This window comes from Gorilla gorilla, chromosome 21 (genome assembly GCF_029281585.2).
Source record: "Gorilla gorilla gorilla isolate KB3781 chromosome 21, NHGRI_mGorGor1-v2.1_pri, whole genome shotgun sequence".
Classification (NCBI taxonomy): Eukaryota; Metazoa; Chordata; class Mammalia; order Primates; family Hominidae; genus Gorilla; species Gorilla gorilla.
In genome coordinates, this window is record NC_073245.2 from 20,535,163 (window position 1) to 20,557,325 (window position 22,163).

At 40.3% G+C, this 22,163-nt stretch overlaps 1 protein-coding gene across 1 annotated transcript in view; it reads left to right on the top strand.

Moving 5' to 3' along the window:
* Positions 1-22,163, top strand: part of SLX4IP (SLX4 interacting protein) — a 191,870-nt gene that overhangs the window by 156,035 nt on the left and 13,672 nt on the right. The window contains exons 5-6 of the mRNA XM_004061815.5: positions 8,347-8,424; positions 11,418-11,506. Coding sequence (XP_004061863.3) covers positions 8,347-8,424; positions 11,418-11,506 — 167 coding nt within the window. The remainder of the gene's footprint in view (positions 1-8,346; positions 8,425-11,417; positions 11,507-22,163) is intronic.

Genomic DNA, 22,163 nt, shown 5'->3' on the forward strand with positions numbered 1-22,163 from the left:
TTTATGTATGTATTTATTTATTTTTTTAATTTTATTTTTAGAGACAGAGTCTTGCTCTGTCACCCAGGCTGGAGTGCAGTGGCGTGATCTCGGCTCACTGCAACCTCTGCCTCCCGGGTTCTAGCAATTCTCCTGCCTCAGCCTCCGGAGTAGCTGGGATTACAGGCGCACACTGCCACACCCGGCTAATTTTTTGTATTTTAGTAGAGATGGGGTTTCGCTGTGTTGCTCAGGCTGGTCTCAAACTCTTGAGCTTAGGCAATCCACTCGCCTCAGCCTCTCAAAGTGCTAGAATTACAGGCATGAGCCACCGCACCCGGCTGAGTATCTTTAATGTCAGACCTAAGAGTCAGAAAGATGATTTTAACGTAGAAAAACATGCCCTGTTTAGTAAGGTTAAGGACCTGGGTTTATTTAGCTTAGAATAAATGACTAAATTGAAACTGAATACCTATCTTCAAGCATTTGTTAGTGGCCAGCTTTCCTTTAGCTCTGCCGAAGACACACAAAAAAGAAATTCAACTGAAGTGTGAAGAATTTAGGTTAGAGATTGCAAACTGACAATATAAAGCTACACTGGCTCTCAGAGACATATTATTTGGACCACACAATATATTTTAAAAGTTTGAATTGTTTGCAAAGTTAAAATTTGAAGAGATTTCACATAAAAACTTGGATTTCCAGCTTTTCTGGTACCCCTGTGCCCTAGTTTCCGATGAGTTTGAAAATCACTGCTGTCCCCTTTAAACAAGCCCTGGAGCTCTCTCCAGTTTTCCAGTCAGAACCCAGCCCTTTTCCTGTTACCTGTCTTACCCCTCAGGCATTAAGTTTGCAATCTCAGTTCATATAAAGGACAGATAAAGTGGCACATAGGTAGGTATAGCATCTTCTCACTCAGCATTTTGGTGTTGTTTTTAAAAGATGGTTTTAATGTGGTCCTGGCTGACAAACAGGAAATGAACTAGGAGACTTCCAAGGTTGTTTCTTGTCCTTTGGGTCCATGGTCCTGTTAGAATAGTCCAGTGGTTCATGAACTCTCTTTCTCATTGCACATGATCTAGAATCTCAGAGTTGAAATGGATTCCCTGCAAGACAGGGAGGCCACAGAGGATATGCTTCATCTGGTGTTCCTCTGTATGCACAGGAAATTTGAAATCCATTGCAGAGGGGCCTGCTTGAACAGCTAATAGTTCAAACAAGCAGCTACCTCATTTAGAAGGCTTATTAAAAATCTGTTTCTTTTATGTATAGTTATTTAAAGATGAGTGAAGGGTTTTAAAGAGAACTTTGAGTTTTATAAGTACACAGTATTATATTATTCTTACCATTATGCATGGCCTGGCAGAGTTATGATTGTGGGAACCATAGTTTTGAATATCATTTCATCTATGCTTGCACGTTATCCAAACACAGTTTTCATATTTAATGTTAAGGGCCTTTTTTTAAATAAACAAAAAAGTGGGAAAGCAACATGGGGAAGAAATCTGAAGTGATAATTTCTCAATTTGTTTTATTCTAATTTTTGTCTGCTCTGAAAAGCCTTCTTATTCCATGTTAACAATCTCTGATGGATCCCATAGAAAATGAAATTTGTAGCACACGTGTCCTCTGGCATTACCTACAAAGTCAAAAGGGTGACAGGTAGAAAATGTGTGTTTTTTTCTAAATAAATTTGGCTCCAAAGAATTATTTTATGAATAATGATTTTATTCATAATTTTATTTTTTTTCATGAAACATTTCATGCTCCATTTGTTTTGGCATCAAATAGACGTAGCTTTATTGTGACTCAGAGTCTAGTACTGTCCTTATTTAGGGACATGAAATGTTATCTCAAGGGAACCTTTTTGGAATCTCTAAATGTCTTGGGTAATAAGTGAAATTTTTAGCCTAGGATCAAGTATTCCACTTACCCACCAAATTTGTTTCTCAGTTGTGGTCTTAGACTAGGATCCTGTGTGTATATTCCTAAACTTGGGACAGGACTCTTGGTTTTCAGTTCCCACAGAACAACCCCTTTCTCCAACCTCACCCATCACCAGCAATAGAGGAGGTCACACTTGGACCCATAACATGTTTCCAAAGGCCCCATCAAGGCTTTTTCATAGGCCCCATCTCATACTTAGTCTCTCTTCATGTTTGAAGTGACAGCATCAAACTCATGATTTCGCTACCCTTTCTACCCTAGGCCTTTTCATAAGGACAAGGTGCAACTTTCTGAGTGACACAGTTTGGGATGTAATGAGTTACAACTTCATTTTTCCTTAATGAAATAGCTTGAAAGCACACGTATTCTTCATCTTTTTTTTTTTTTTTTTTTTGAGATGGAGTCTCACTCTGTTGCCCAGGCCGGAGTGGAGTGCCATGATCTCGGCTCACTGCAACCTCTGCCTCCTGGGTTCAAACGATTCTCCTGCCTCAGCCTCCCAAGTAACTGGGACTACAGGTGCGTGCCACCACGCCTGGCTAATTTTTTTATTTTAGTAGAGACAGGGTTTCACCATGTGAACCAGGATGGTCTCAATCTCCTGACCTCATGATCTGCCCACCTTGGCCTCCCAAAGTGCTGGGATTACAGGCGTGAGCCACTGTGCCCAGCCTCTTCATCTTTTAAGTATGTTATATGTTCCTAGTCTAGTCTAATACCCAAGATACTGTCAGTACTCAGTTGGTATCGGCCTCTTTCTTCCTGTCCTCTTATTAAATCACAACCAAGCTTGAGAACTGACTCATGACTTCAGACTGGAAACAGTCACATGTCTGAACTGGCGTGCAATGCAGAGCTGCTTCCGGGTTAGCACATAGTAATCTGATTGTGACAAAGTGCCCTTTCTTAAAGCAAATATCAGACCACTATCCAACCTACCTAAGTAAGCTTATCTTCACAAAAATTTTAACTATCTACAAATCCATAATTTTATTTCTTTGAAATTATCATTAGGACCAAATTTTCAAGTCATCTGTATGCCAGTCTTTGAATTGTCATTATAGCTTTAGTTTGAACCTGTAATTTCCTACAGCAGTTAAAGGAGAAGTCAAAATTAATAAATGGCTGGCATTTTAAAAGAGCATACAGGTTGAAATTTTGTGTTTAGGCAACTGAGGTTAAAAAAAAAAGCTTAGCTGGGTGCAGTGGCTCACACCTGTAATCTCAGCATTTTGGGAGGTCCAGGCAGCAGGATCGCTTGAGCCCAGGAGTTCAAGACTAACCTTGGCAACATTAGGGGGACCATGTCTCTAAAAATAATTTTAAAACTTAGATGAGTGTGGTAGCATGCACCTGTGGTCCCAGCTACTCAGGAGGCTGAAGTGAGAGAATCATCTGAGCCCAGGAGGTTGAGGCTGCAGTGAATTGTGATTGTGCCACTGCACTCCAGCCTGGGCAACACAGCAAGACCCTGTCAAAAAAAAAAATCCAAATGTAGAATGGGGTTGTTGTGTAACACAACTAGCCTGATCTCTTTAAAATTTCAGAGTTCTTTTTTTAAAAGGTAAAGGGAGATTATTTTAGATTAAAAGAGATATAAGCAAATACATCTCTTAAAATCCATGATCTTTGGTTGGATCCGATTCAAAGGAAAATCAGATCAGTGATACACATTTTGGGACAATGGAGAAATTTGAATATAGGCTGGTTATTTGATCGGTAATGTCATACTCAGTTGTAATAATAGTGTCGTGGTGATGAAGGAAAATTTCCTTATTGTTCAAGAGCTATGCTCACATGTTTAGGAGTAAGGTTTCATGATGTCTACTTCGAAGCAGTTTAGAAAATATGTGTATGAAATACGGCAAAATATTAACTGTTATTGAATCTAGATGGTGGGTTTTGGGATGTTCATGACATTATTTTTCTACTTTTCTGAATGTTTGAAATGTTTCAGACTGTGTGAGTGATGATAATAATGGAGTCATCTCAGGGAGAGAAGTACTGAGGGGCATTGTAGGTCTTCCTGAGCCTGCCTTGTAGTTTGGGAGAAGGCTTTGCTGGAAGAGAGCCACACAGGTGGTGGATGGGGTCCACAGTGAAGTGGAATTCACCTGCCCGGAGGTCCTGATGGCTCACCAAGCCACACAGAGGCATTTTCCCAGGCTCGTCCATGAATGGTCTCGTAATAGCTGTGGGAGAGGGCTTCCCACTGTTACGCACCAGACCACAGACTCCCGTTGGCAGCTGTGGGGAAGCTCAAGTCGCCTTAGCTATGAATCCCCTGGAAAACAAGTGAGGCTGGATAGTTTTACAGTAAAATCTCTCATTGAATATTTGCTCTCAGTGTCTTGGGACTGTGAACTGTGACAACCCAAATAAATGACTACTCCCTTAAAACCATTACTCATTGGAACACGGTACTACTTGAAACGAATCTACTGCCTTGCTAAGCCAGGATGGAATTTGTTCAATTCATATTTGAGTTTTTTTGTCATAATTTTTGCCTTTCTGTTTATGAAGACTGCAAATTTCTAGTAGAGCCATTTTGGAGCAGCTTATTTTAGACAGAATATGAAATAAAATAGTAGCAGGACTCTGGTTTGTCCTTTCTTTCTCTCATATGCATTACTGACCACCTCTCCATTTTTTTTAAAGAGACTCAATAGTTTTTGATGAACAACTTAGGTAAGCCAGAAGAAAGTTAGTGTGGTAACAAGTAATCATTTGAGGCTTCATGCTTTGGAGGTTGTTTGTAGAAGGATAAGGAGAAGTGCAACAGCTTTTTACGACATACAGAGAGCAAATGGTGGCACAAGAACTGGAGACTTTTTGGGCTGCTTGGAGGCCAGGGGAGAAGATGGGATCTTGCTGATACTAGATGATTGTGTTACATTAAGCAATTCAAAAATATCAATTGTTTCTGGAAATGCACATACCCGCAGATGCCTGGTGGTAAGATGTTTCTATTGCAAAGCTTTTTCTCCCTCTAATCCAAGTCCCTTCTTGTGTCTAAAGACAGTCTTCTCAGATTTAGGAGCACCGCAATCGCCAGCAAGAAAACAGGCATACTGAAATGTGATTTGCAAGTGCCTCATAATATTAATACCATCATCCAGTAGTTTTCAGATGAAAAGATGATCACTTTATGATTTCCATTTGCTCTGCTGACTCAGGTTTTCTGCATTTAAAACACCAGCATAGCGAGCTGGGAACTGGTGCCCCAAGTAGGAAAAGCAAAAGGCCTTTTGGATCCTTTGCCAAATTGCTGTTTAGCTTTAGAGAGTAGTGGAGCTTTGCTTTAGCCCTGGGTAAGTACAAAATCTCAGTGGCCTCCTGAACTCTGTGAAGTTGATTTCATTAAAAGCAAAGATAAGAATGTAGTCTTTATCATTGCCTTTTGTCTATGAATAAATGAAATACATCTTTCTAAGCATTTCAGTGCAGTATGTTTCAAGCAGCAATAATTTTCTCTGTTTATAGATCAAATTTAGTTTGCCATAAGAACTGGCATAGTACCTTTTGTGTTTAATCTCTCCTCAAGTTTCTCTTTAAACAAAGTTTCATATGACCAGTGGAATTTGGATTAAGCAGGTGCAAATCTTTTTTACATGTTAAACTTGCTATTTCTCTTGTAGGTGCCATTTGGGCAGGTTTTCCATTGAAACCACTAATAACAAGATGCTATTTAGAAATGATTCCTTTTAACTTAATTCTCTCCTGGGGTGGGAGGTGTAGGGGTCAAGGTTTCAATAAACTCATTTCTCCTACTAATTTCAGTAACAAATCACTTGAAATCTGCCTTATACTGCTTTCTTTTTCTATAGGGGAAGGTGTCATATTGAGACTTGATTGTTCAGCAGTCCAAATAGGATTTAGCTGTCACTCAAGTAGTATCTTCAGATACCAGACTTCCTGGACTCAAAACTGTAGCTTTCATGGTCAACTTCAGATTTTGCCCCTTCCTGATAATAACATTTTTTTTTAAGATGGGGTCTTGCTTTGTCGCCCAGCCTGGAGTACAGTGGTGATCATAGCTCACTGCAGCCTTGAAGTCCTGAGCTCAAGCAATCCTCCTGCCTCAGCCACCTGAGCAGCTGGGACTACAGGCATGTACCACCATGCCCAGCTAATTTTTTTTTGTATTTTTTTTAAGGAGACGGGGTCTCAGTATGTTTCCCAGGCTGGTCTCGAGCTCCTGGCCTCAAGCAATCCTCCCACTTTGGCCCCTCAAAGTACTGAGGTTACAGGTATGAGCACCACACTGGGCCTGATAATAACATTTTATTGCTAAAGATTTTGCATAGGAAGAAGATTTTTGAAATTTTGAACATGCCTCCTGAATCTTAATCACTTAGAGCTATAGATCAGCAAAGGTAGAATAACAGATATTACACTTTTTTTTTCTCAGTTCTTTGGAAGACTTGCATTATAAATTAATACTTGAAAAATACTTTTAAATTTTGCTGTATGTGTTTGTGAGTCGCCAATTGTTAAGGATTCCACTTCTTCCCTCAGCAGTTGGACAAATAAACAGATGTAGAAATGACTTCTATTCTCTCAGTGACCTAAGAAATAACGTATTTGTTTTAAAGCACTCAGAGTAATGTCAGTGGTGTGTATATTTTGTTTGACATTTTAAGCAGAAGAAAGCCGCATGACTGAAATGCAATCTATTTTCAAGTGTGTTAGGAAAAAATTATTTTATCTCAGCAAATCCGGAGATTATCCTTTCATAGATGTCACCGTTCTTGCACAATCTGCATGACTAAAGCAATTGTTCTGTCAGAGCCATCACTTATTTAGACAGCATCAAGTCTGCGGTCACTCATGTCCTGGGTCTTTCTACAGGAGTGTCGGAAGGATACTGAATATGAAAGTGGAAACTTCTTTAATTGTATTCTTTATATAAGTTATTTCAGACCAACATAGTCATGGACTTTGGAGAATCTGACGGTCCTAGAGATTACTTCCTGCAACTCTTGGCCACTCCAGTTTGACAGAGGGGGACCCTCACCCCACTCTGGTGGAGCTTTTGCTTCTGATTCTTCTACCAAATAACTTGACTGCTGACTGCGATAACCAGGAACGGTTTTACTATGATTTCAGGAAAATCATCAACAAAGTAGTTTATACCTGGAGGGAAGCCAGAAGAGAAGAGAAAGGGAGAGAGGAAGGAATTAAGCTGGCACTTTCTGTGAATCATCTGAAAATCTGTTGCCACCCTATGAGACGAATGATAGTGTCTCCATTTTCACAGATGGCATTTACTCTTCTGGATCAGGCTTCTTTCATGTAACATTATGTTTGTGAGATGTATTTCTGTTACTACCTGTAACTGTAGCTCATTCATTTTTAGAGGCACTGTAGTATTTCAGTGTGTGACTATATCCCCATTAAAAAATTTACTGTTGATGGATATTTGCATTGGTTCCAGGTTGAGACTATTGTGAAGAGTGCTATTGTGAACACTGTATGTTCATGCCTAAGTTCAGCTTTAGATACTCAAGCATTTTTTTCAAAGTGGCTGTACCAATTTGTACTCCTGCCAGCAGCGTATGAGAATTCCAGTTGTCCTACATTCTTGCCAACACTTTATGCTCTGTCTCTTTCACTTAGGCCACTCTGGTGAGTTGGAGAAATTATTTTTTTACTCATGTCATATTTCTTTTCATCTCATTCTATATAAAGATTTTGACATACTTGAATTAATTTATTTACAGGCAAAATACATTCATGTTCAAATAGGTACAAACTGCTTCTTTTTATGAGCTAATAAGCAGTGAGTATGAGAAGGTGGCTAAGATCTACTCGCAAGCTCCGACTGACTTATCCCATCTGAAAGTACGTTAGACCTCATTTATTTCGTTTTACAGTTGAAGTGACTGAGGGACTTCAGAGACTAGGGACTATGCCAGGCGTCATAGTCAGGCCTCCTGGAAGAGGCAAGATAGTAATGTTCACCCTTGCCTCTCAAGAGAAGCCCTCTGTTAATTCCTTTATTCTTTCATTTACTAATTATTATTATTTTAGATAGAGTCTCGCTCTGTCACTCAGGCTGGAGTGCAGTGATCTTAGCTCACTACAACCTCCACTTCCCAGGTTCAAACGATTCTTCTGCCTCAGCCTCCTGAGTAGCTGGGATTACAGGTGCCCGCCACCTCACCCGGCTAGTTTTTGTATTTTTAATAGAGACAGGGTTTCACCATGTTGGCCAAGCTGGTCTCGAACTCCTGACCTCAAGTGATCCGCCTGCCTCAGCCTCCCGAAGTGTTGGGATTACAGGCGTGAGTCATCACACTCAGCTTCATTTGCTAAATAACTATTGAATGTGTCTTTTATGGCAGGCACTGGGCTGAACCCCAGAGATTTAGTGGCAAACAAACTTTTAACTTAGTGATGTTCCCTTTCACTTTACAGGTTATGGCTTTCAAATCACAGCCTATTTCCTCAAGAGAGGGATACGCCTTCGCTGCATCAGGAGCACACAGAATGCTGGTAAGAAGCCGATTTCTTGGTTTGTCAGACGTTTCACACAATCTGCGTGCCCTAGATAGAGAAGGGATGAAAATTAAGGAATGGAGAGTCCCACTTGCTTCATTGCCTTCATGTCTTGAGTGTGTCCGAAAGTTTGCGATGTCTTTCCTCCCACCTTGTACTGTGTTTACTGCCTCTCTGAGAACAGTGAGCTGGGCCACATCATGCTTTCCTTTCCTGATGCATCTCAGCACTTTCTTTGAGTTTTCAGAGTGACTCAACACAGTTGAACTATGAATCACTTCAGTATTGTCTGTGCACACCAAAGCCCTGGCATATGGAGCAGGTGTGTACACAAGAAAGCTCTTTCCCAGCCCTGAGCTCTCAGAGCTTTCCCTAGGCGTGTGATGAGGCCACTTTCCCCCATCACTTCCCCAAGTCTAGATGTCCACTAAGGATATGATTTCAAACTTGTCCAGCCAGCAACAGTAAAGTCAGAAGCTAATGATCATTCTCCAGGTTGATCTGAGCACTGGAAAGAAAATTTAGGTCACCTTCCATGGACAATTTCAGTATATATATAAGATATGATATAGGAACTTTAAAAAATTAACATATAGAGGCTTGCTGTGGAATCTTCATGATTATCTGCATTTTCTTAACTGTAAACTCTGCTCGAATATGTTATTCTCTTTTTTGCTGTTATTTGTTTGTTTTTGAGACAAGGTCTCACTCTGTCACTCAGGCTGGAGTACAGTGGTGCAGCCTTAGCCTCCTAGGCTCAAATGATCCTTCCACCTCAGCCTCCTAAGTAGCTGGGACCACAGGTGTGTGCCACCATGCCTGGCTTTTTTTTTTTTTTGTAATTTTTGGTAGAGAAGGGGTCTCACTATGTTGCAGCTGGTCTCAAACTCCTGGGGTCAAGCTGTACTCCCACCTTGGCCTCCCAAGGTGCTGGGATTACAGGCATGAGCCAACATGCCCAGCCTTAGATATACTGCTTTCTTAACAGGCCCTTCCACTTTGTTCAACTCTCTAGTAAAATAAGTCAGCTAACCTTGTACTTGTGCCCTTTATGGTAAGGACTATCATTGCCTAAATATTTAATTAAATATTAAAATAGTTCAACTCTCAATAATGACCTAAACAGAGCAAAAGGGTACAGAAGTTGCTTTCTGTTAATACCTGGCAGCACCAAAATGTTTAAAATCTGCCATTCTAACATTGTTACTTTTCAGAGGAACAAATGCAAATACGGAGGAATTATTTGATAGAACTGATAATTTTGAATTCCAGTTCTGATCCACTAATGAACTGTTGTATTTCAATTTTATGATTTTTTTTGGGGGGGAGGTGGACAAATAATGAATTCCGTGGCTCAGTTTCCCTCCCATAAAATGATTAAAAGGCTATATACCATTTATCGCAATAAGATCTTTTAAGAACTAATGAATAAATATTAATTGCTTTGCTAATTTTGTTCTTCTGGCTTTTCAAAATCCATCTCTAGTCACCTAGCCAGATATCATATGCCCACATGGGGTCAAAGTTGAAAAACACCCAGGCCCCCACCTGAAATGGGGGCTTTCCTCATGAGGAAGGCTAATTGGGAGTGAGACCAGAACAACAGGTTAATCCCTAATCATGGAGGGCTTTGAATATTGGGCACTGGGGAGCCATGGTAGGTTTTTGAGCAGGATGAGTGGAGCTCTTTTTTTAGAACTGTTAACCTGCTGTTCTGAATAGGATAACTTGGAATAGGGAGAGTGACTGCCAAGGAGACAGCAGTGGTTGACGGGATAAGGAGAGAGCTGTTACTGGAACAACAACTCATTGGGCCTCTTGGGATCATTTAAGCTAGTCTAGTAGTGTAAGGTGTTAACTTGTTTAAATTCTGTGTCCATGTAATTGACACCTTCTTGCTTGGCTTCCAAGCGGTGCATCAAATTGAGATACCTTATTACCTCAGTCATTGCCATCATGTGCAGTGTACCTAAAAGGCTTTACTCACCTGATTCATAATATCCATCTTTAAAAAGAAATTGGTCTCATGTAAGAGGGAAGCTTTCTCTGTTAGAAAAATGACTTAATTTCTATCACAAATATCAGACGTGTATATCATAAAAATATTCAAGCAGTACAACCAAGTAAGAAAAGCCCCCTCCCCACCCACCTGGAACATACACTGTTGGCATCATCAGCTCAGCATCACTCCAGACATCATGCCTGGGTAGCTGGAGGCTGGCGAACAAATGGATGGATGGACAGACAGATGAGAAAAGGAAAGATCCAGATGTCATTACCATCTTGTCTTCCTTTCATTGAATGCCGAGGAGTCCAGTTCAGTGATTCATTCAATCTTTCCCAATGGGAAGTCAGTGGTTTTGTTTTAAGAAGCAGCAATAATAGATTACTATGAGTATGGTGTAATTTTACCATCTTTATTGTATATTTAACCATTTTCTTAATAGTTGGATCATTAATTCCTAAGAAAAGCTGCTGTTTTCCCAGCCTGCTTCAGATTAGTAGTTTGCCCTCCAGGGTCGGGGAGCTCTCTAAGACTAGCTAACCAAGGAGATGATAAGTAAAGTAACTAGGAAAAACATTGATAGGTCACATTTTTAGATTTTATCTAATATTCTTCCTCTTCCTCTAAAGTCTTACATGCTCATTTTGAAAACATTGATCCTATTTTCTAAATAGGAGTTCTAATCAGAAAACAGCTGACTGACACAGAGGGGAGGCTGCAGAGGTTCTGCCTGGGGGTTTCCTGCAATGTAATGGTCCCGGGGCGCAGGTGGACCAATTTGCATCCTCGTCAGCTCTCCCTAGAGCTTTGTGCTCACCCTGCCCTATTGACGGCAAACACTGAAAGGATGGGAGGAGAGAAGAGATGTATGTTTTATATGGATGTGCATATTGCAGTAACTTAAAATGAACAAAAATCTGGAAGAACCATTCTGTGTTTATAGTTTTTTGACACCTTTAAACTTGTTTTTCTTCATTTTATACAGAACTCTGTGTATTCCCTGACAGATTTGTGGTTTGTGTCAGTCAGCTTGCATTCAGTCGTGATCTTTTAGCAAATCAGAATGAAGATTTGGTGAGTATGAAAAAATTCTATAAACAAATAAGTCTGCTTAAATGCTGAGTTACTGTAAAAAATAGAAAACTAGAATTGTCTGCTGTTGTCATTCAGCTGATGAGCACCCAACGCATGTTTTAAGGGAACAGGAAGCCCTACCTGTTTTACGTGGTAATATCAACTAATTCATGCATTGTTCTTCTTTTCCTGAAGACCATTTTAATCAGCAGTACCTTTTCCATATCAACTGTAAATGAGAAAGCAACTCACCACAAAAGCTGTGATGGTGCTTATGATAGTGTTTAAATGAAATAAAGAAAAGTCTTTAAGTGAAATGAAGCAAAATCCACATGTTTCCACTGGAGGCTTTCATTGGGGTCAGTGGCTTTTAAATTTTATTCCATGGTGAATCACCGACATTTTCATGAGAACCAGTACTTTTCCCCAGTGTATTATTTCATAGCTGATAGGGTTCATTTTCTCCCTCTCTCTCTCTCTCTCTCTCTCTGTCTCTCTGTCTCCTTCTCTGTCTCCCTTTTCTCATGCTAAGTCTTGAGCTCCAGCAGGGCCTGCTTCTGTTTTATTGGAGTTGTCTCTTCAGACAAATAGATAAAACTGACTCAGAATTGCAGCTGACTGCTTTGTCTTTTAAGCTGAACATGTACACTTGAGAATCTCCTTGTTGCACTTGTGTGTGTTTGCTGCAGCCACAGTCCAGTCTGCCTGAATTCTACACAGACTTTTTTTCATATTTTTGGACGTATGACTTGAATCTTTAACAAACAGGGACATATGACTTGAATCTTTAACAAACAGAAAAAAAATCCAACAGATATTAACCGGGCCATGAAGTGTGACATGATTATTATGCTTCTAAAATAATTTATAGGAATATTAGATTACCCTTGATGTTTATTATTTTTTAATCCATATGAAATCTGAAATTTGGCCCACATCATCTAAAACCAGCTTCTTATCTCATCTTAAATAAATACATAAGAAGAGTGTTTCAGAGGCTACAAGGGTGAATAGAGACCCAGGAAAAGTAAAGAGCAGAGAACTTATATTTAAATTTAGATGTCTGCGTTTGGTGCAGAGGAACCCTTTGCAACAGCCAGTCTGGTTCATATTTCCTCTTCTTCATCCATCAGTCAAACTCTTAAGAATACACATTAAATGAATGAGGCAAATTTGGTGAAAAGTATTAAGTTTGTCCTTTGAAATATTTCCAGGATGTTGAGTTATCTTCGTAAACTAATAAATACTAAAGTGGCAATGCCATTGGCATACGTCTAAAATATAATATAGCTTAACTGATTCAGAGCAAGGAAGAAATTGATCTATGGGTTTAAGAAAACAACAATTAACTGTTCCAGAAAGTATTATTACTTTCAAATGAAATACAGGAGAAATTAGATCTTCTATCTGATATGTAATATTAATACTTAGTATCTTAAATTATTAAGGAGGGATTAAAACATCTCAATACAAATGAAATATTATCCCCCTTAGGGGCCTGGGTATTTATACAGATGTAAGTTTTCTATACCGGCTGTCATATAAATCCTATAATCTGGAGGACTTCCTAAACATTGAGAATTTTCATTCTGAAACTCTCACCAGTCTAAGCCTTTTACATGAGTGAGTTCAGTTTCTTTATCTTTAAGATGTTCTGATAACCAGTGATAACATGACCAGAGTTAACCACATTAACTTATGAGGAAAATGCCATTTCCATCATGAGGCTCGTTCCTTGTTTTGAGTGATTGTCTTTAGTTGTGGTCAGTTTCTGTCTCTTCAGTTGCTCATTTACTCCACCTCTGTCTCTTCACATATGCATTTTCCCAGCCACATATGTCAGCTAAAGCCTGGCACTACTCAACAGTTTCATCTCGGGGCTCAAGCTCTGTGCGTCCCTCTGCCTAGCCTGCTCACCTCTGCCACCTCCCCTCCTCACAGGCCTCCAGCCCACTACTTCCTCAGGCCTGTTGTTACTAGAAGCAATAAAAGACCCAGGTCAAGTAAAGGTCCCTCTCCCACAAATGGCCCATCAAGCCAACTACACCATCCTTCCACCAGAAGTGTCTTGTAGTTTAATTCTCATTGATATTTGACCTCTACAGAGTCTGCCTGTCTCAGCTATTTAAGGATCAATAAACAGCCCTTCCCTTCCAGAACTGCCTTCTGCCTGAGAGAAGGCATTCTTATCACTTGTTCTATACTTCAAATGCCCACAGCCAGTGATGTCAGGCTCCTGTGAGTATTCCCTGGACTTCCTTCAAGCTTTGAATTCTTATATCACTTTACATGGATATTCACCAAAGGGCAGGATCCATCTCATTTTCTCTGGATAGCGATTCTCAAGAACATCTGACTGGGCAAGGCTGGGAAAATTGGTACCCGCGGTAGCTATGTTGGAGAGATTTCTTTGGCAATAAACTTCAGTTGTTTTTGTATAACTATTGACTTAACTCACTCTTCTGCAGCCACAGAAGTGACAGAGGAGTGAACTAGTATTTGAGCAACAGCCTGGGTGCCTTACTCGTGCTGTAGCCTTGAGAGCACACATTCCCTTTCCTTCATCTTTTTTTTTTTTTGGATTCTCAATGTCTAAGTGACAATTTGTTAGGAAATCTGGGAGCGTCTATTCAAAACTCCTCTGTCAAGGGATTCTTTCAACCTGTAGACAAGGAAGCCAGCTGCACTTAGCTCCCCGGTACTTAAAGGTGGTTGCACAAAAGAACTGCTGTTCCAGATCAGGCAGTACAAAGGGAGTAATCCCCCTCCTTTACGGAGCAGAGCGAATGCAGCCACGCTGCCCCTAAGCACCACAACGCCAGGGAGGTCTGTCCCTGCTGTCACTGTTGGCGTTTCTCTTGTCCACTCAGGGACTTTGGTGCAGGGAGATCCTCTGTGTTGCAATAGCTCTGCACAGAGTGCCCATGTGCTAGGGATGTGGGAATTGTGATGTGTACTTTGGGAAGAAAGGGCATTATTATGAAATGAGTCATTGTATTTTTCTTACTAGAGTTTCTCATAAGAAATCTAAAAACTCTTGTAGCCTTAGTTTTTGACCTATTGCTAGATATAGGACTGGAGAGTCTTTTGAGAGTTTTTACCTTTATTTGGTTTGTGTTTTCCTCACCGTTTTTTTCCTTGGAAATATGAAGAACGTAAAGTGAATTTTGATTGCGCTCAGCTACATTCCATTCCAACAATATTTTCTTATTTACAAACCCAAAAGCCTATGTAGAAACTGTTTTCTTTCTCAGATGTAAAGTCCTGGAGCCTTTGGGAAATTTAAAATTATTTATTATTTCTTTGTTAAAGTTGTGTAAATAACCATAGAACTCTGTATATATCTGGGACATTTCTGGGTCAGGACAAAGCTACTATTTCATTGTGTGTTAGTTACAGCCACTCCTTCTAGTCTCTGGAGATCAGCCTTCCCATCTGTTTTTACCATCACATTTTAACATAATTTGCTAAGTCCCAGCTCTATACTGGGAACTCTGGTAGGCACCAGGAAAACAAAGAAAAGTAAGAAAGTGTGTTGGCCCTCAAGGAGCTTACAGTTTGGCAGATCAAGGCTGCTGAAGGATATCCTGGTGACCTAAAAATGTCATTCAAATAGGGCCTGCATTTTTCCTAAATATTTTTCCACTCTGCACCTGTATCTTTAAGGGTTCCATTGGATCTCTTCTGCCGTTCCTCAGAAGGAAAGTCCAAAATCCCCCAGCCCTACTTTTTTTTACTTTTAAACCGAAGCTCTCAAAGTCTGTGATCCTTTTGGAAATTAAAAAATGATTTGTAGTGCTAGTACTGCCTACAAGTGGACATATACATTAAGATATTTGAGTTCTCTGCCTTATACTCTTTATTTGAGTTGTGGTTCAAGTTGTGAAAATAGCTGTTAAGACTCTGCAGACGTAGGCCAGCCATACAAGGCTAGATCCTCACTGTAGCATCATCTAAGTAGAAGGATTACTGGGACATCCTGACAAGAAACAATATTGAAGCACTAACTCAGCTGCTTCTCTTAAGGCACACTACTGTTTAGTGGTAAAGAAATGTCCTTCTAGTTTTTGAATACAAAATTGAAGTGAAAATGAGTTTAGACTCATTTTCACTTCAAATAAACTATTGAAGGCTGAGTTATTTTTAGCTTGGCTGTTATAGTCCTCAGCTGTGCATAATCCAGCCCTTTGTGGGCCATAGCCCTCCTCTCATTCAAGGGGGAGGGTATCAAATTATCTCAAAAATCTTTTCTCACGTGGGATTTCTATTGGAGGAAGCAAATAAAACTGTAGCTAAATAAAAACTACAAAATAATTTTGCACAAAGAAGAAATTTTCTTGCAGATTAAAAAATTATGATTAGAAAAACTTCCAGGGTAGTTATATTTAATCTTAAGAAAGATGTAAATAGAAATTATAAGCTAACATTATAGGCCTTATGTTTTTAGAACAGAAGAAATAAGCTAATTAACATATGACTGTGCACTGATGTTTGTACCCTCATGACAGAATCCTTTAACTTTTGCATAAGTATAAATCAGATCATTCAAGAAAAGAATTCTCTCTTTTTGTGTTTAGAAAATGAAATAAGTAGTGGATGACTTTTCCAGATTTTTCATGATCTATCATAGAGTTAAAAAAATTTATTTTTCTTATTTCTAAACAACGCTAGTGGTGAATTGCATGGAAGATATTAACAAGAGATTCCTGTAGCACTAGGGAAAGTTCCTTGAGTAGAGAGAGGCTGTTTTCATATTTCACATTTTCCACAATGTTATGAACTTAGATTTTACCTAATAACTGATGACCAATATTGTACATATTCATTGTACAAAAAAGCTTTTAATCCAAATATATATAAAGAAAATAACTCTGCTAGTGATCTGGGTGGTATCTCTTCATACATCATACTTAATAAACTGAGGTCCGTGTGTATGTATTTTAACTAGGACCCTATTTGTCAGTTATGTGTTTCTGTCCATTTTTTTTACTGATGATTTTGTATTTGACAAACTCTGCTACATGAAGACTTCTTATCTAGTAGGGAAAGTAACTCCCAGTGAGTTTATTATTTTCCTTTCACTTGTATGTCAGTGCTGTATGGTAGGATACATTGTTTTTCCTCAGAATTGTGTTTTCTGTAATGATCTCTGCTTTCGATGATGTTCGTGTTATGTTTTTCAAATTAGATAAATACTTGTATTTTCTTCTGATACTTTTGTGGAATGTATTTTAGTTTATGATATGAGGTCCTTTTTATTCCATGTAGTGACCAATATTATGCTAATTATAGTCTTTAGGTTTAAGGGACAGCTGAGCTGTGTCTGCCTCTGCCACACCGTCAGTGCACACATGGCAATGAGGCATCTGTAGGGAGCAGACTCTCTTTTGCCCCTTAGCAGCTGGATTTCGCTGATGACACTAAGATATTTGGGTTCTCTGCCTTATGCTTCATTTGAGTTGTGGCCAAAATAGCCATCAAGGCTCTGCTGACCTGCATCAGCCACACAAGGCTAGTCCTCACTAGCATCATCTAAGTAGAAAGATTAGTGGGACATACTGCCAAGAGACAATATTTAAGCACTAAATAGAACACTTCTCTTAAGTCACACTGCTGTTTAGTGTGAAAGAATTCTCATGGTGCTTGCCCCCTCCCAAGGCTGACTGCCCCGTCCCTTTCCAATCAGTTAAGGCCAAGGCTCAGGGTCAGAACATGTTCAACAGATAGTTAAGGAATAGATTAGGGCCACACCCTCAGCAAGTGGCCTACGATGGGCTGTTTTCCTTGGATAGCCACCATCCCCACCCACCCTTATAGGGACTGGCAGAGAGATGACCCTCTGAAAATGCTGGTAGTGAGGATGAAGATGTCCTCTGTTGGTTAGTTTCTCTAGACTAAGATGGAGAAAATAAGAAAAAAAAATCTCTAGGGTGAGATCATTTTTTAAAAGATTGTCTTTTGCTTGTATATTACAGTCACCTGAGTTCTCTTTTGTTAATAATGAAATTTGTTCTCTTTTCTTAATAATGAAATCTTCCCAAATGTTTAGCCAGCAGTATTTGTGAAAAAGATGGTTTGTGCCTCCTCCCACCACTGCCATTCCTGCAAGGGAACCTGCCCTTTGCTGAAGTAGAATAGGATAGGTTAAATGAATGAGGATCATTAGATAGGATAAGTTGGAATAGGATGTATCTCCGTCCCCAATCCTTTGTGGTTTTTTTCTCGTAGTGTATCTTTGCATGTGCAGAGGCCCGTGATCTCCATTGATGACCCCTTTGATAGATTTGATTAGGAAAAACGTGGTGGGGAGTAGAAGAACTGGAAAAGGGATTTGAGTTAAAATGTAAAGACCTGGCTTTGACCACTGCCTCTCCCCTTATTCACTGATGACCTTACACAAGTCATCTGGCTTCACAAGAGCACTAGTCACCTAACTTGTTAAGCAAAGGTAAACATGATACTTTCTGTACAGCATTCTCAAGTTTTCCTAAAGAGCAAGTGAAATAATGAATATTAAAATGTCATAGAAGGCCAGGCACGGTGGCTCATGCCTGTAATCCCAGCACTTTGGGAGGCCGAGGCGGGCAGATCATGAGGTCAGGAGATCGAGACCATCCTGGCTAACACAGTGAAACACCATCTCTACTAAAAATACAGGAAAAAAAAAAAAAAGTAGCCAGATGTGGTGGCGGGCGCCTGTAGTCCCAGCTACTCAGGAGGCTGAGGTGGGAGAATGGTGTGAACCCAGGAGGCGGAGCTTGCAGTAAGCCAAGATTGCGCCACTGCACTCCAGCCTGGGTGACAGAGCAATACTCTGTCTCAAAAAAAAAAAAAAAAAAAAAAAGTCAGAAAGTCTAAGGCACTTATACAGTATTAATTTTTATCAACATCATTTCCTTTCTTCTCTGAAGAAGTCTTCATTTAAATGCAATTAACGCCACATTAACAGACTGCTGTACAATCTTCTCCTTCCTGCTTGAAAGGAGAAAAATACCTGACACTATCATTCTGCTTATATTATTAATATTTTCCCAAGAAACTCGACTCCCTAATTATTTTCTCCACTTGCCAGCTCAACTTTATTTTGCAGCTATAAAAACTGAAGTACCAAAGAGTTAAGTGATAAACCCCCATTTAGCCAGCCAGTCAGTGGTGGAGAAAGAGACACGCTAAAGGCAAAAACTTGTGACCTTCAGTGGGAGTTCTGTTAACCAACATCCAGAGGAGGAAGAGGAGGAGGAGGAGCAGCGACCACCCAGCTCAACACCTACGATTTCCAATAGCTGCCAGCAGACTCACATTGAGATACAGCTTTGGAGGAAAAACCCAGTCACCTCTCTAAAGTACGTAGGAATCAAGAGACAGCAGACTTCTCAGGCTTGAATTCCTAAAAGCCCATCTTCATCAGAACACCCACAGTGATAGCACAGAGAGTTCATTAGTAAGCAGATGATTTAGAATTCAGTACTCATTTTCCCAAGGATACAGTGTCATAACGGGATGAGGTTCCCAGACTAGTTCACAAAAGCATTTACTATCATGAGCTCTGAGTCTTGGAAAGAGGAGGCCTTAGTATCTGTATCCCAGGGAAATGGCAAGAGCTATTCCTTCCACATCCCTGGGCAGAAGGCCAGCTCAGAGCAGAATTTTGAAATGAGACAATCATCTGTGGTGTGTTCTCTCTAGCTCTTAGACCCTTTTCCCATCAGTGCCCAGGGCTACTGTGGGCTCTCTTCTGGTTAGGCCTACTGCCTGCGCAGTTGGACTTCATGTTTACCCACCTCTCTCCACCATGTCCCTGTTCAGGCGCACGTGCTCAGTCAGGTGAGATGTGAGGAAAGACATTATCCTTCTTTCATCATCCCGAAAGAGGGCTGTCTACCTTCCCACAGGTGTTGGCACTTTTCAGCCACAGGCCTTTGTCAGAGAAGGCATTTTTTTTTTAACAAGAAGACCTCCTAAAGTGGCCCAACTCTGCCTTGGATAATTCCTAGTATGTTTTCTCTATTTTTTACAGATGTTTTCCTTCTACTTTTAAACTGGAGTTACTAGCCTATGATTCATGAATTCCTTAAAATTAAAAAAAAATGTGTATTTTTATGTTTTTTTCTGGTCAAAGTTAAATAGCTTCTATCCAGTTCTCAGAACAGTTGATAAGCCTCACAATGTCAAGTGTTGGCCCAAACCCATAAATTCTTCAAAATGTCCAAGTTTGTCACACTTGTTTAGCACCAGAGATTTGAGCATAGAGGCTAAGGTTGGTCAGGATATATTTTTAGGTTCTTGAGGGTAGGTGAATGTAAACTGGAAAATCCCTGTGAAATGTATACTTCCTGCAAAATAACTTCCTTGATTATTTTCACCGATTTCATGTTTAGGGTGATACTGTTTGCAGCCACTTATGGGTGCTTCCCCAGATCTACACAAGAGCTTCACTGGCATCAATTCAGAAGAAAAGAAAACTTTTAAAAAATGATTTTAAAGAGAAAATGAGAGTATTCACTACTAACCCAAATGACAGCATTATCAGCAGCCCTGGCTCACTTCCCCTTAGAGACCCGCCCTTTTCATGGGAAGGCAGAGAAGTGAAGTACTCAGAGGACAGACTCAGGGCCAGACACGTGTGGAATGAAGGCTTGCCCCTCACTGTGGGAACTGGGCAGATGGCTTGGCCATCCAGAGCATCAGTTTCCTCAAGTCTGAAATGGGGAAGGTCATGTCTGCCTTGCGCATGTCTCACGCGGACTCACATACCAGGTGCTAGCCCCTGTGCCAAGTGTTTTGCCTTTGGTCTCAGAACAAATGTCCATCATCATTGTCATCTTTAAAGAAAAACGACTTCAGTCCCAGTGGAATTCATGCGATGCCACTTTTCATTTCACCTCCTGTTTGCCTCAATTCCGTTGAGTCAATACATACATACTTGTGTGTTTCCATCTTTTCTTTTAGTTATTCATTGCGACTCTGTCCCACCTGTTTTGCCCTTTTTACTTAGTTATTATCAAAAAATTTAAAAAGTATTATTAGTGAAATTTAGGAAAGAGAGACTTCTCCCTCATTTTAAAGACAGGTGGCTTCTGAGCAGCCATTCTGCCTTGTGGTCTGGGATTGTAGTCATTGTCATTCATGCTCTGTTTGCACTGCTTTTCTGTAACTAACTGAGGCTTTCGTATGTGTCACATTTCACATTGCTGATGCTCCTGAAAATCATGAGGTGTCCACTAAAGTATGGTTGTAACGTTCTTTTTGCCTCATTACAAATTAAAATGTTCCAGTTTCATACTTTAACATTATTATATGCCCCCCAAATAAGCTGATAATATATTACACTTTTAATCTGCTTTTATTGTTGGCAGAAGGTTTTAATTATTTGCAGAGGGATGTCGCATACAATAACCTATTCAGTGCAACAAACCTGAGAAGAGATTGTATCAGTCTTGAACCTTTTCGTTTTCACGAGACAGCAAGGCCAACTCAAAGCAGCTTAGCAAAAAAAGGAAGGTTTTTGTCTCATGCCCCTGAAAAGCCCAGGCTTTAGGTACAGCTTGATCAGAGACACAAAGAATATCATTAAGACTCCATTTCTCACCATCTTTGGCTCCAGATTCCACTGTGTTGGCTTCACTCTCAGCTTATGTGTGGTGGTTGGTCCCGGCAGCCTCAGGTCCATATCCTTCCAGCAGGGGGAGGTGAGGCCTCTTGCCAGGACAGCTGTGGCTGATGCATCTCTTTGAGGCTTGTTAGTTCCGTAGTTTGATTGGCCTGAGCCACAGGCCCGTTTCTGGAGTCAGGTCGAGAAACAAGGTCTCTTGAAATGCATGGACATGGATGGGGGTTGAAGATGTGGTTTTCCAGGACAAAATCTGAGCATTGCTTCCAGGAACTGAATGAGTATCCACCATAGAGGCATTATTATCATCTCTCTTTTTATAGATGAAGAAACTGGTGCTCAGAGAATATGTCAGTTGTCCAAATATCACAGTCAGGTAGTGACCAAGAGGGGACTGGAGCCAAAGTCCTCTTCTCTTTCTATAAGTCCATATCTAACCATGATGGCAAATGACACTGTGGCCATTGGGCAAAGTGAAGAGAGTACTACTGCACAGGGAGCAGGCCTCCTAGACTCATTTCTGCCCCTGACTACATGCATGGCCTCAGTCTTTGTGGGTCTCATTCTTCTCATCCATCACATAGTGACAATACCTGCCCTGATGAATACTCCTTGGGGCCCAGATGAGATGTTGGGAAAAGGACTTTGGGAATCATATGAGTTCTTCATGAATACAAGGCACTCTTGCCTTCTCTCCAGCCCCACATGGTTTGTGAAGGCATCACATTTGAAAATGTGTTCAACACTCTCCAGTTTCCAAAGTTGCTTCCTACACCTCACTGCATTTAAATTTCCCAAACAGTCCTGTAAGGTAGATGAGAAACCAACCATCAAGGGGTTGAGAAGCTGGCCCTGGGACAAGCCAACAATGAACATGAGACCTTAGACTCCACTCCCTTTCACCTCTGTGCTGGGACTCGTATGCTAGGAGCCTCAGCCTAATTCGATCAACTCTGGGTGTATCATTCTCAGCAGATGTGATTAGGAGGAATCGAGAAGCAGTAACATTTTGAATATGCCCTAAGACTATGTTTTATAATATTCTAC